Source organism: Melanotaenia boesemani, chromosome 18 (genome assembly GCF_017639745.1).
Source record: "Melanotaenia boesemani isolate fMelBoe1 chromosome 18, fMelBoe1.pri, whole genome shotgun sequence".
Lineage (NCBI taxonomy): Eukaryota > Metazoa > Chordata > Actinopteri > Atheriniformes > Melanotaeniidae > Melanotaenia > Melanotaenia boesemani.
Genome location: NC_055699.1, coordinates 10079531 through 10095029, shown reverse-complemented (window position 1 = coordinate 10095029; position 15499 = coordinate 10079531). Strand labels below are relative to the sequence as shown.

The window sequence follows — 15499 nt, the reverse complement described above, 5'->3', positions numbered from 1 at the left end:
AGGTGGGGGTCTGTGGGCAGATAGACAGATAAATAGATGGATGGATGGATGACCCCACTGCTCCCCTCCCTACCAGCCCCAGCTGTCAGCTCCTTTCCTGACTTCCCCACCCTGCCCCCGGTGCCATGGCGTCCAGCGAGGAGGACGGCACGGTTGAGGAGAAGGAAAACAACAACAAGAAGAGAACGAAAAGCGCCCTCGCTACCGCATGGCTCACTTTCTACAACATCGCCATGACCGCCGGGTATGTGCGTTTATTCCGCCCCCGGCGCCTATTAATAAGAAAGATAAGTTAGCCGCTCCCTGAAAAACTGTAAGCGTGTGTTGCTGTTTATAGGACTGAGTGCGCGCGCGCGTGTGTCTGTGTCAAGCCTAAAGTGTCTGTTCAGCTCGCTGGATTTAGCGGCTTCTCGGACTCGGCGCTGGAGTTGGAGCAAACTTGCGCGAGAAGTTTGATAGCATAGAGATGGCTAGTTTAAAAAAACGGAAGCGGGGTTTGTGTGTGTGTTGGAAAATGAATGAATGGCGGTCGGTTTGAAGTGACAGGCTGGCGCTGAAGCCGTGTCCAAATAGGGCTGACTGCATGGTGTTAGCGTCGAGGCCCACAGTACGTCCCACAGTTGCAGTGATAAGTATAGCCGGAGGGCGCTGCTGACACTGGAGCTCAGGTCTGGGACTGTGAAGTGCTCAATGGGCAGATTTTTAACAACACTTTTTTACTCACTACATTCCAAAATATAACTATCCAGTCCATCTTTTTTAGCTGCTTTCCAGATATGGTGTGATGAGACGTGCAAGTCTTTTTTAAAGAGTTGTGGGGCATGTGGCCCTCTTGAACTAAATATCTGTCAGTTTTTTCACCCCTGTTGTTGGAATTATAGGTAACATATTCATAAAACAGAATGCAATGATGTGCAAATGATTTAAACTAAGATTTTAACTGAAAGGTAACCAAACAGGGCACATTACTTGGCAATTTTGGCAATAGACATTTTATAGATGAAGTACATTTTATTATGTCGAAGTAATCGTATATATCAGCACTAAAAGATAAAAGATACCATTTAGGGCTTCATCACTCACTGACATGCAAACCAGGGCAATTATTAGCCACAACATTTGCATGCTGATTTTTTTCTCTGTTCTTTATCAAATGGGCCAAGTGATTAACAACTTCTTTTAATTTGTTACTTGCTCCAAATTAGCTGATTCTAATCAAAAGGAACAAAACATTTAAACATTTTCTCAATTCAACGCAGGGTTTTAGTACAAAATTAGGATTATAGGCTGTGAGCAGGCAAATGTTGAAACTGACATGTTTGTTTGTGTGTGTTTCAAAAGTATTGATGTGAACACTATGTCTAAAAAGGGTTTTAACAAAAGACAAGTTTGGGCTGATTGACAGCAGGTCCGTAACATGTTTTTTTTTTTAAAAAAGATCATTGCAGAAGAAGACTATTTCAAAAGTAAAGCGAGAGGAAGATACTTCTGACCACTCTAAAAGATGTGAAGGTGGGGGTTGTAATGTCTAATAAGTAAATTAACATGTCAAGATTCATTGAATCCGGAGAAACCTTTGTAAACGTGGGGTGAGTCTGAATAATAATAATAAATTGTGATGTTTATTCTTGACAGTTTCAAGCAGCACTTCACTCCAGCTCAGTTTAGAAACACTTCTCAAAACTTTTGCCGTTCCTTCACAAAATGCAGGTTAAACATTTACAGTAAAGAAAAAGTAAACAAAATGCAGAAATGCCACCAGTGAAAATCTGGCCTGTTGTCTAACCAATCAAAAGTTTTATTATAATTATTACTTTTTTAATCATAGACCCATATCCTCAGGTCTCAGTAGCAGAGGCACTAACATATTCGTTGTCAGTATTCCGTTTAAAATACAGCATCCAGGATGTAATGCAGCCTCATTAGTGCGCTGCTGTGATGGTTAACTTATACTAATAATGCTGAAATACATTTACAGGTTTTAGAGCAACATATGCTGACATCCATGTAGGGATTCAAAGATACCAGTATTGGGCCCGATACAGTGTGTGTGTACCCATACTATGTATTCATGAAAGTGTTCCAGTACGATACCAATGTGAAAAAACTAGGGCTCTCAAACTTAACACGTTAATGCACATTAATACATGGAATGAAAGCTTTAATATTTTTAACCCCTTTATGTAGAAACAACAGTTATTCCTTATGCCATATTAAAAGTGTGAATTTGGCATTTGGAATTTTATCATCAGGTGTCCAGAAACAAAGGTATTACAGGTGCTATTTAAAAAAACAAAACAAAACAAAAAAAAAACTAATTTGGCATTATCTCCTGACAGAAGCTTATTTTGGGCATGTAGGTGCTTTGTCACAGCTGTGAACATAATCCACCAAAAACCACTTTATCCCCCTTATTTATAAGGATTCTGACAGTTTAGTGTTACACTTAGTGGATGACTGCAAAATGGCCCATTTGATAGCTCACATGATTAACCACTTAGTCCTAACATCTGACTGAGTGGTTAAAAAACAAATTTACATTTTAGGAAACAAATTTACAAAACAAACACTTGTAAAAGTGCAGAGACAAATCTACAAGTGGTAAAACACAAATACAATTTAATGAAAGTCATTTCTGTCTTTCGTTACTTTGTATTAGTCTGTTAGGAGCCAGCTTTAGTTATACAAGTGCTTAATATTTTGTAAATTTGTTTTCTAAAATATAAATTTGTTTTCCAAATGTAAATGCATTTTCTAAATGTAATTTTGTTTTTTAATTTTTAAAAGTGTTTTTTGGAAATGTACATGTATTTTGCACTTCTCAGCCACCTTAGGGAGGTGGTGCAACATGGTGACAATCATGGTTCTGTCCAAACATTTTTGGAAAAGTGATGCTGGCACCAAGTGATCCAGTTGTGATCCAGTTGTCCAAAATGGATAAGAGAAAAAAATAAAATCAATTTCAACATGTAATATTTTTCTTTGTACTAGTTTCCAGTTAGTTTTAGGGTTTAGTTAGTTACAGATCAAAGCATTCTGTTTTAATTTACATCACTTAAATGTTTTTAATCTTGACAAACATTTTTTCTTCCCGTGCTTTACATCTGATTTAATGAGTTTGGCTCAGTTTAAGCCTTTATAAAGTTTTTAACGAAGCAGTCACCACCAGCGAATATTTAGACCATTGATTGCTGTCTCTACTGGCTTTGATTGTCAGGTATGCAGCAGTCCTGCTACACGTATAGCCCAAGCGGCAAACTCTGGCAATAAAATGTGAAGCTTATGCGGAAGTGCAAAAAATTGCAGTTCACCCCTCATCCGCTAGGGGCTGGCTCCAAAATGGAGTGAATCCCCTTAGACTCCCATGTTAAAAAGACCAACTTCACAGCGCAAATAAACATGTTTAAAGCCTGGTACAAAAACCATTTTAGGATTAATAGGTCAAGTTTACCTTCATGACAACTGTGAGGGGGGTGAATTTGTTTTATAACTCATCCATTTAGATGTTATTTAATCTTGAAATTTGGCATAATTAGGGGCGGGTCCTTTTGATTGACAGGTATCCAAAATCCGTGGCAAGAAGGGAAAATGTAGCACTAACAGCCGGTTAACAGTGCACCTTAGCTTTAGCCCACCTACCTTTGTTAGCCAGTTAGCTCATGTTAGATCTGAGTTGGCTCAGTTAGCTCGTAGCTACAGGCAGCTCGGAGTTTGATGGGTGTCAATCAACCACCCCCATTTCCACAGTCCCACCCTCACGGCTCCACCAATTTACACATTTTTGTATTTTCTGGGAATAACGACACACGTGACGTCACGTGTGTCGGACGTACGTCTGCAAGGCTCGAACATTTAAAGAGGAGGCACATCGGACTTACATAACAACCTTATAAAAGATTTAAAAGATGAAAGTGAAATAAGAGCCGTTTAATATTTATGAGATACATAATCCGATTAGTCGACTAGTCGTTTTAATAGTCGATGACTAATGGACTATCAGAATGGTCATAGTTGCAGCCCTAATGGTATAGCCTCTGCCAGGCGTTAAAACTCCATAATGAGGAACTTCTGGAGCAGTGTGACATTCACTTAATTTACATTCAGTTTGATTTATAAAGTGTCATCCAAAGACACTTAAGATATCCAAATTCTTCAGTGACTTGGCATCAGTAGGTTGGAAAACTTCATCTTCATAGTAGAAGAGAAGCCCACAGTTTCTGCCTCTGTTGGTTTTTAAGGGTTCTGTCTGCCTGTAGAATTCATGTAAATGAAGAAATAGTGCAGGGGTTCCCAACATATTTTCCTTGGGGTCCCCCTTCTTGCAAATACTAAAAAGCCATGGACTTTCCCTGCCCCACCCCGTGTTGTAACAATGCTTGGTTTTATGCTTTCAAAAGTGAGATTCTCCCAAAAATAATGTATTCTGGCCGAGTCCTGTCCTTCGATAAAGCCAACGTTAAATCAACAACATGCCTTACTTTTTTCTTTTTCTTTTTTTTTTGTTTTGAAATAGGGACAATGTGTGGACATGAATCACAATAGCTCTGAATGTTCAAAGCCTTGGGGACGCCCTCTGCTCAGGGTCCCAGACTCCAGGTTGGGAACCACTGCTCTAATGTATTGCTCTGAGGTTCTTTAAGCAGAAATCAACTTGAAAGATCTAATTTTCTTCAATGAAAGAAAATGAAGTAGCCTATTGCATGAATTTCATGATTATGCAGACCTCATGATTTTTATTACTTGTTTATATTATTGGTTTTATACAGCTGGTTTTCCGAACCTTAGTGTAGAGATGTAATTCAATAATAATGAATTAGCTTATGAAGGAGATGACACAAATGGGACAAATGGACAGTATTGTATGTGTAACACCAGAAATGGTGTCAGATCTTTTATACTTTGGTTAAATGGGTGCTGTGATGAAGTCACATTTATTTATTAGTTACTAAAATATTAATTTTAGAAGTATCTTTTTATTGTATTATAACCAGTGTTGTGCTAGTTACTGAAAAACGTAACGAGTTACTTCATTCTATCAGTTAATTTGTTAACCAAAAAGTAATGCATTACTGTTAAAAGTAATTTTTTAGTTACTTTTGTAACATTCTTAAAAATTCTACCAATAATATCTTCATTATTTAATCACAGTGTTGTATGAAATACAAAATTAAACACAAAGTAATTACAACACTTTTTTTTATTTAAGGCAGGCCAGCAGATGATTTGGAAAACACATAATAAAAGAAATAAGATAACAGCTGCTCATAGATTACATTTATGCTGCATGTTGAGCCCTCCTCTTTTTCCAACTCTTTATTATTTATATTTTTATTTATATATTACCTTAGTTATTCGTGAGCATTGTCACTGTTTCTGTCAAGTGAAGCTGCATGTGTGTGTGGGTAGGGGCATGCTGGTTCGGACACCCATGGTAACCAAGGAAACGGGACTGTAGTAGACCCCAGTTCCTGAAAAAAAAAGGATTGTTGCTTCCATTCCTTATCCGGGGGTTGTAGCTTTATGGACAGCTGTAAGAGAAACAGGATGGCTTAACAAATGAATGTTTCAGGAACTTAAATGTTTTTATAACTGTAAAATTTAGAAAAACAAAAAACTCTCAAGACATCCGGTCTTATGATATCATATTAGCTACTAGATAATGAATGAATGAATGAATGAAAAATACTTTATTAATCCCAAAGGGAAATTCAATCAAATTCAAATAATTAGCTCTATGCATCCTGATATATTGTATTCTTTAGTTTGGTTAATAATTTGTAGTTATTTTTGCCAAGCTTTGCTTTTTATGATATTTAATATGTACTCCCTGTACTCTAATGTTGTTTCAAGTCTATATGAGGTCATTATGTTTGTATTGTATGATGTCATGTTTATTTGTAAAATGTAAAATGTCTCCAATTTGATAATAAAGGTTGATTTTATTGGAAAAAAAAGCATGCCATGATTTGTGTCAATTCCAAACTGCTGCAAAATATCTTAATTTGTTAATTTGTTATTTCTCATTTATTGATATTAAAGCAGCTGTTGAGCTTTCACCGCTCAGTAGTCATTGGTTTTCTATGAATTTATGAAAACGCCATCAGTCCTTTACAGGCTCTTAAGTCTTTCAGCAACTTTTTTTGTTCATACAAATCAGTGTCTGCAACATTTCTTGTTTTTTTTTTCCTGCAGGTGGCTGGTTTTGGCAATTGCAATGATGCGGTTCTACATCAAGAAAGGCACACACAAGGGTCTGTACAGAAGTATAGCAAGAACCCTCAAGTTTTTCCAGACTTTTGCATTAGTTGAGGTAAGACTCAAAGAAGAGAGAGAGAAAAAAGACATGTTTATTCAACTGTTTCTTACCTATTGTGTACTTTGTCTTTCAGGTGGGACATTGTGCTATAGGTGTGTGTTGGATTTGTTAAATTTTGTTAAAATTTTTCATTTTCATACATTTCAACATCTGAAGGTGCTGATTTTTTTACTTTTTATTTTTCCTGTGCTGCAGGAATTGTGAGGACTTCTGTGATTGTAACTGGGGTTCAAGTGTGTTCGCGGATTTTCATGGTTTGGTTTGTTACCAACAGCATCAGACAGGTGAGTCTGCTCCAGTTTACACACTCACATGAAAAAAAAAGCTCAGTTTCAAGAAAAGATTCTTTTACTTCCCAGTGAGGGCACTATTTAGGCTTGCTGAATTTAGTCGTTTCTACGATGCATTATGATTCGGACGTAGACGATTCTGCATCGATGCAGCAATAAAACATAATTGGTTATAATAAAAATCTGCGGCCACTCTAGCCTGCTGCAACAGCTCGCCAAATAAATAAGTCTCCCTAGAAAGATCCAAGGCAAAATCTGTTTTGAAACTTTTATTTAAGGAAACTGTAAAACTAAGCATACAGAAACTACACCAGTCTCTCATTGGAAATATTTTAATTATTTCAGTGAAGTTACGTAACATTGCACATCAAAATTTTTAAAAACCGATAAATTAGCCTAAGGCTAACATCTATGGAAAATATCATTGACCAGCTAGCGGTCTGAAGGGACTAAAACAGCTTTGTCCATCAACAAATGTTCACTTCAACAATATTCTCTGTGTTCAATTACAATTGACTAGAATACTTAGAGGCAAATGTTTTCTGGCCATAAAGTTATTTTTGTTTTATCATTTTTCTTTTTGTTTTATTTTGATTATTATCATTTGTTTTGTTTGTTTTTCAGTTTATTTTCCTGTGTTACTCGCACATATTCGAAATAAAGCATTCATTCATTCAAAGTATAACATGAAAATACATCTTAACTTATATATTCTGTTTGAACGGACTTCAGAAAGACTAAAGGAACAAAACACAATGCTTTACTGCAAGAAATCTCACCACTAGCGGGCTGCTTAACCATTTTTGATAACAGAACATAACAATATAGTAATGTTGTTTCTTGATTTTGCATTAAAGGCAAAATAAGTAGCATTGACATCTAGTGTTTCAAATCAGAACTGCAGTCGAAAGAGAAAAACACGAGGGCGTTCTTCCCCCCTCTCCCCCTCAGACAGTTTCAAATACGTTGCCGGTTTGTGAGAGGACGGTTCTTTTATACAGTCTATGGAGGGCAGAGAACATAGCGCCAGCAAACATCATGATGAGGAGCGAAGATGATTCACACACGCAGTAAGTTGCTATGCTTTGCAATGCTAGCGCTAATTTCACGTGCTAATTTGCATTAGCATAAAATAGAGCGTAAACAAACGCTACATTAATCAACAAATACCACGCAGCGCCAGTTTTCCCTTAGTCTCACTTAATAAATTAATTTGATAGTAATTTCATAAGTTTATAAGGACAAACACAGTACTCACTTGGCCCAAACATCATTACATTTGTTGTTGTAAACTAACAGGCCACCATTTTACTCCACTAATACATCCATACAGTCACACAAATTCTTTTAATGAGTGCCGAGAAATAAATTGGACTAAAATCTTTGTAAATCAAGATAAACTTTTCGGTTAATTTAAGCAAAATTTCGGTGCTTACCTGTCGAGGAGAAACTTTGCCAGCTCAGACTTCTCCACCTTTCAAAAGATTCTCCAATATTCATCCTCATTATATTCCGTTTTTGGTCGTTTGCTTTTTTTTAGCTGGATGGAGAGGCTTTTTATGTTATTCTGAAACTATTTCTGGTCCGCTTCTTTTACTAGCTGCATGCTGCTGCTCTTTTGCCGACATAAAATACCAGACGCTGCCTTGTTGTTGTTAGGCAACCGTGGGAAGTCGCATATGATTGGATAAGGAACCAGGAAGTAGAAAAGAGCAACAATGTGCACCCAAGTTATTCTGGCACGGAACTCTTATTTTGAAGGAGAAAAACTTGACAAAGACATTGTTGATGTAGGAGACAGATTGTTTGTAGGGAAGCTTCCTTTTATCCCTTGCAGCAAATGAGAACATTTTAAATTATTTTTAAGGAAAAAAATCCTAATTATTCAGCCTTAATGGAACAATAAAGTTCAATAATGAAGTTAAAAATAACATTGTGTACATGTTTATGATGTTTGTCAATATCAGGACATTCAGATTGTTTATTTATAATTATTTCATAAATCAGAGTTTATAATTATCTGACTGCTTGTATTCATTTGTGAAGAAATTAGAAATGTGCAGTAAAAAACAAAGTTGAGGATGCAACACATAGTGATGCATCATGATGCATCGCTGAATCAAATTGTTGACAAGATAATCATAACCAAATCGTGAGACCAGTGAAGATGCACAGTCCTAGTACTATTACAGTATGAAGACAGAGCTTGTTTTATATCTGCCACTTCATTTGTGTAAACTAAACATTTGCACACAGTACACACACAACACAACTTGTAAAAGCAGCAGCTTTGCAGACTTATGTCTGTTTATTTTGCCAAAGATCCAGAATGAAGAAAGTGTAATCCTGTTCCTGGTTGTGTGGACGATGACAGAGATTACCAGATATTCCTACTACACATTCAACCTTCTCAACCACCTGCCGTTCTTCATCAAATGGGCCAGGTGGAGATGCTGTTAGCTGTGGCTTGAAGAAAGCCAGACATTGTGTGTGTGAGCATGTCGGCCTGATGTGGTGATTCCCTCTCCAAGCAGAGACCAGCTTTTACACCAGGAAGTGGTGCAACCTGTGTGTGTTAAGTGTCTGACAGCTTGCACAGAGAGGGAATGCATGTGTGTTTATTGATTAACACTTCATTAAAGCTTATTAGTGAGTGGAAGTACTGTACTAACTGGGTTTTGAATACACTAATTAAACAGAAAAGATTAACTGCTTGTCAAAAATATGAGTTTTAACTTGTTCTCAAAGGTTAAAAATAACAAAAAAGTCCTTTTAGAAATACAAGTCCTTAACAATTTAAAGATAAAACATAAAATTGAGGCATTACCTAGTTAAAGTTTTCCAGCTGAAGTGACATCATGCTGCATTCTGCTGCACTTGTGACGTGGCGGTCTGCCCTCGCAGTAGCCCACCTGAAATCGGAGCCGTTTGGAGGAGTGCCAGCTGTACACACTGAAAGCTGTCCAACACACAGACTTGGCATCTTACAGCACAGAGAGGGCTTCATACTTCTGCAGAACTGTGCACATCAACTCATTTATAAAGTGAGACATGTCTGTCTCAGTGTTTCAGCTAACATAGGCTACTTGCACATTGCACAAAGTTTTTTTTTATTATCACCACCATTTTAACATGTCATGTGATCCTCAGGAGTCCATCTAGACCTGAGCCAGCTTTTGTTTTGTCTCTGATCTCGATTTTTTTGCGCTCGGAGCTGCGCTCTCCTCCCTGCCCCCCACCCTTAATGTCTTTCTTTAAGCATGGAGGAGACCAGGCCCCCAGAGAGAGGCTCATGTTCAGTTGCTCCTGTTTTTAAGACCATCTGTTTTGGTCATGGAATGTTCACCCAACATTTCTCTCACATCCGCCGAGACGCTCTTCAGAGTCTTTGCGGCAGTCCTGACTAAAGGCTGGAACCCTGGAGTCCTGAGTCATGGCATCCTATGCTGTACTAGAGAGCACTAGTGTCACAAAAGTTTGCACACTATTTTGCACATGCACAAAGCGACAGGACTTTACAGACAAAGTAAGACTATTTTAGTTTGTGTAGTGCTGCTCCCTCCAACCCTTTTAGTTTTGTCTGGATTTGTTAGGTATATTTTTAGAAGTGTTTACAAAGCGTTGAAAGTAACAGCTAGCCGCTTATTTTCTGTTGAATTATGTTTATATATAGATTTGTGATTAAACATTTATAGACAATCTGAGCACGCATTTAAGGATCGCTGTGCTAAATCGACAAAGTGCGTCCACCGATTGTGTAGTTAATGTTGCTGACTGTTGCCTGCGGCCTAAATTACAGCACAGCCTGATCCCGCAGCTTTGCGCCTTACATTATTGTGCCAAATCAAATCCCTTGTGCTCTGTTCCAAGTTTTAGTCATGACACGTCATCACTGCTGCAGCTTCCTCCTGTGCAGCTGCTTTGTTCCTGCACAGCAAAATAGATTAAAAGTGGAACCAAAGAGTTAGTTTTCTTAGTTGAACTGTGTCTTTTTCTGTTGATTTAAATCTGTAATTAACCCTCAAACCTTGCCTTCTTTTTCCCTCCTTTATTATTCTTGTTTTTAAAGTTTCACTTTTCACCTATCTTAGACCTGTTGATGCTTTTAAGGACTAAATGTTCTGACTAGCTTTGGTGATGACAAGCCTAAAGGAGATGAATTAAACAAGTAGGATTTTCTTTCAGTTCAGTGGTCAAAGCATAAACAAATTATTCCAACCTTTTTCTTTTTTAACTTTCATTTAACTTTCTGTACTGGCTACATGACTTACGTTAGATCTAGTTATATCAGTGTTCTATATAAAAATATAATATATATAAAAACTGAAAAGAGTTGGGAAGTTCATTCTGACCATGCATGTGAGTGTATTTGCATCTTCTCACTGTGACAGCAAGATTGTGGTGTTTTAGCTGCTAGAATGTAAAAAGACTGCTCTGTACTTTCTTTTTGCTGCAGATACAACCTCTTTATCGTCTTGTATCCACTGGGAGTCGTTGGAGAGCTGCTCACCATTTATGCTGCTCTGCCATTTGTGCGCAGATCTGGAATGTACTCCACGAGGCTTCCCAACAAGTATAACGTGTCGTTTGACTACTACTACTGCCTCATCATTGTCATGCTGTCCTACATCCCACGTAAGGAGAATTTCTGGCCTGTAGTTTCATACTACCTTACAGACTGCAATTATTTGTACATCTTTTACACCTTGTTTAGAATTCATAATTGTACAAAGAAAGTTTTAGGAACCAATTTAACTGTTGCAAAAGAAAATAAAAGAAAAACAGAGATTTAAGCTGTTTTCCAAACATAAACAGAAAAAGCAGAGAATATCAGCCAAAATTGCTTCTCATTTCTCCCAGGATTGCACTTCCCATGCCCGAGTTTTTGCCTTAGCAACCGCTGAAGCTGCGCTCCACTTAGCCCGCAGACACCCATCAGCTGCCTCTGGAGTCCCACAGGCCAAAAAGGCCCGATAGGACTCCTCCTTCAGCTTGACGGCATCCCTCACTGCCGGTGTCCACCAACGAGTTTGGTGGTTACCGCCACGACAGGCACTGACAACCTTACGGCCACAGCTGCGGCTGGCCGCCTTGACAATAGAGGCCAGAACACAGCCCATTCGGACTCAATGTTCCCTGCCTCACCTGGGACATGGTTGAATCTCTGCTGGAGATGGGAGTTGAAACTCTTTCTGACAGGGGACTCTGCCAGACGTTCTCAGCAGACCCTCACAACATGCTTGGGTCCGCCAGGCCTGACCGGCATCCTCCCCCACCATCTGAGCCAACTCACCACCAGGTGGTGATCAGTTGACAGCTCCGCCCCTCTCTTCACCCGAGTGTCCAGAACATGCAGCTGCAAGTCCGACGACACGACTACAAAGTCGATCATCGAAGTGCGGCCTAGAGTGTCCTGGTCCCAAGTGCACAGGTGGGCACTCATATGTCTGAACAAGGTGTTTGTTATGGAGAGTCCATGACGAGCACAGAAGTCCAACAACAAAACACCACTCGGATTTAGATTAGGGGGGCCGTTCTTCCCAATCATGCCTCCAGGTCTCGCTGTCATTGCCCACGTGAGCATTGAAGTCCCCCAGTAGAACAAGGGAGTCCCCGGAAGGAATGCTCTCCAACACCCCCTCCAAGTACTCCAAAAAGGGTGGGTACTCTGAACTGCTATTTGGTGCATAAGCACAAACAACAGTCAGGACCCGTCCCCCCACCCGAAGGCGAAGGGAGGCTACCTTTTCGTCCACCGGGGTAAACCCCAACGTACACGGCGCCTCTCAGGCTCGCGCACCAGCTCAGACTCCTTCCCCACCAGAGAGGTGACATTCCACGTCCCTAGAGTTAGTTTTTGCAGCCGAGGATCAGACCTCCAGGGTCCCCGCCTCTGGCAGCTGCCCAGCTCACACTGCACCCAACCCCTATGGCCCTTCCTGCAGGTGGTGAGCCCACGGCATTATCCCAAACAGTTATACAACTCTTTGAAATGGTGGTTACAGCTCGGTACAGTTTTGTTAAGGAGGCGACTTAAGCACTATTAGCGTCTCAGCCGATCACCAGCCAACACCTTTAGTACAACATCCTGATGATTCAAATAAAAAGGTGCCAATACAGCCATCAGATAAGAGAACTTAAGGCCATATTTTCGTATCCATGAAGGAACCATTAATGCTTAATATTAAATATGCGTTTGTTTATATTGCAACACATCAGTTCAATCTTATTTTATCAGGTATTCTGCAGGTTTTCAACAGTATGGCTACAGGGTAAACATCCAGGTGCTGAACTGATCTGCCTGGAGTCCAAACCTGTCATCCACCAAAAGCATTTGATGTATTATTAAGAGAAAACTATATTTATATTTGTTCATTTTTTATGTTTACATTTCTGTTTTATGCAAAGCAACTTAGAGATGAGTGTCACGCTGATTAGTTGACATAAGTATATGAAAATATGGGGTTAAAAATTTATCCAAGGTGGTCAAGGGAAGACTGGGATTGAAATGATTTTGGTGCTTTTTCTCTGTTTGCTGAGCCACAGCAAAGACAAATATGACAAAGGAGTTATGTTGTTCAAAAGCATGAGTGAAGTCAAAGTGGTTAATATGAGTAAGTTTTTTTAAACGTGTTTTGGACAAAAGCGTTTTTTTTTTTTTTTTTTTTTTTTAGCATTTTGATATCTAGCCTTTGCACTATTATTTTCCTTGTGGGTTAGATTATTTGCATAGTGTTGCATTTAACAGCATCCCAACCTTTTATAGAAAAAAATATTGCACTGTGGCATGTGGTGCAGAATTTGAAAGGACATGTTGAATGATTTAGAAGTGGCTTGTGATCTGCTGTTCGCAGTCAGAAAATAACAGGGTTCTAAACCAGGGGTCTAAAACCTGTGGCTCAGGAGCCACAAGTGGCTCTCTGGACCTTTTTACAATCCTTCTCAATACATGGCTAAATATGCTAAAGAAATTAATGTTTTTAAATAAAGTTATAATAACAAATGCAGTTTTTTTTAAGCATTTTTTCTGTTCTTTTCATGAAATAATTGCACTGTTTTTTAAAATCTATTTTTCTTGTCATTAGGGTTGGAAACTATGGGCTTTTTATTTTTTTATTTAAACATAATTTTCCACAAATATCTACATCCCATAGAAGAAAGTTGGTCTATCCTCTTTTTGAAAAAGTTTTATGTTTTTATTTTATTTTAAAACCTAAAAATAAAATAAAAATGTGGTTATTAAAAAATGACAAATTTCCTATAGTAGACATTTATCAAAAATTATAAGTTGTCTTTTTTCAAAAGGTCTGTTAACATTTGGAGTTTTGTATAGTTGGATTGAGGAAAAAAAGGCTCTTTGGATTGTAAAGGTTGTAGACCCCTGTTCTGTGTGATGGATGGACCCACATGCCATTTATAAACTCTCATTTCTTCATGTTGCAGCAGGTCTTTGCTGATTGGGTACCACTGATAATCTCTCTGTTCTGTTTAATGTTTTCTGCCCTTATTGCAACTCTGAAAAAAGTTGGAATTTCTTACTGATGTATGTGTTCCTCGCAGTGTTTCCTCAGCTCTACTTCCACATGCTGCGGCAGAGGAGGAGGGTGCTTCACGGGGAAGTCATAGTGGAGAAGGACGACTAGACGAGCACCACCTTACACCTTTGTTTGAGCCAGCCTGCCTCCACATCACCCTCACCTCCGCTCCTTCTCACCTTTCGGTTAACATTCTTCACTGCACGGGACCCGAAGAGCAGCTGCCGACCCGGCTGACGAGAGCTCCAACTTCAGCTCCAACTCTGACTTCATCAGAGTAAATTACACCTGATTCTGAGAGCAGGATCAATTCCTATTTGAATGGTAATCTGGCAAGATGTTTACAGGCTGTTGCTGGAGCTTGAAGCGAAAGCCTGGCCTCATGTCTCAGCGCTGAGAGTTCTTGAGTCCTTTATTCACCCACCAGCTTTAATTCTGGTTGCACTGAAGAGAAACAAGCACTGAGTCGCACAACTGCACCCTGATGGAGAAATGTGAAAAGAAATATGGAAAGAAGCTTTTAAGTTGTTCGCTCCGAGTCCCCCTGCTCAGCCAATTGGCTTTTATTTATGTTTTACACATACAGCCATGTGGCTGCATAAAAAAGGTTTCAAAAGAGAGGATATTCAATTTTATCATACCTCAACAATAAATCTGCATTTCGACAATGTGCTGCTGCTTTTGTGTATGTTTGTTTTACCTGATGTGTACATGACACAATGTGAACTGAGCAGTTAATAAGAAGCATATTTCTTAATTTATTCACATACTGTATGACTAAGAGCAAACATAGCTCAAACTTAACACAGTCTGCTTGGCACAGCTCCTGATTTTTTTTATGTTTTCAATGTTTACTGTGTCAAGTTCATTTACAAGAGTGCATCTTAAGATCGTTCATCTTTACAGAAGCGGAAACGTTTTCTGTAGGTCACTGTAGTATGAGCACTCGCAGTCTTCAGTCAGTGTCTTGTCTGTTTTTTAACGTAAATAACCTGGTGTCCATGATAGAAAGGTAGTTCCACTCCCTCCTACTAAAGGTGCTATCGTAAGGTCATTTCAATCTTCTGTGCAGCTGAAGGAGTGACTGTGATTGGAGTTGACCTGAAGCAGGAAAGCAGGATGTGAAATGACTGAAAAGGGATGTTAGTTGATGAACTACATAGCCCATGGTTATCTAGGAGAATCAACAGTTTGCATATAATTTGAGGAAATTTAATGTTAAATTCAATGAAAAATGTTTTTCAAGGAAAAAAAATAATAAAAATGTGAAAACCTTTTTTGTGCAAAATGAATAAACTCAATTCTACAGCACTAAGGAGAGTTTTTTGCTCAACTTCACACTAACTCCACGTATTCTT

General features: G+C 38.8%; 1 protein-coding gene across 1 annotated transcript; it reads left to right on the top strand.

Annotated features, from left to right (window-relative positions):
* Positions 1-21: 21 nt before the first annotated feature.
* hacd1 (3-hydroxyacyl-CoA dehydratase 1) lies at positions 22-15452 on the top strand. Its single transcript, XM_041968597.1, has 7 exons — positions 22-244; positions 6193-6310; positions 6390-6408; positions 6512-6600; positions 8929-9050; positions 11063-11241; positions 14167-15452. Exons 1-7 carry the CDS (start codon positions 126-128, stop codon positions 14247-14249), a joined length of 729 nt encoding a protein of 242 aa, XP_041824531.1. The 5' UTR covers positions 22-125; the 3' UTR covers positions 14250-15452.
* Positions 15453-15499: the final 47 nt, after the last annotated feature.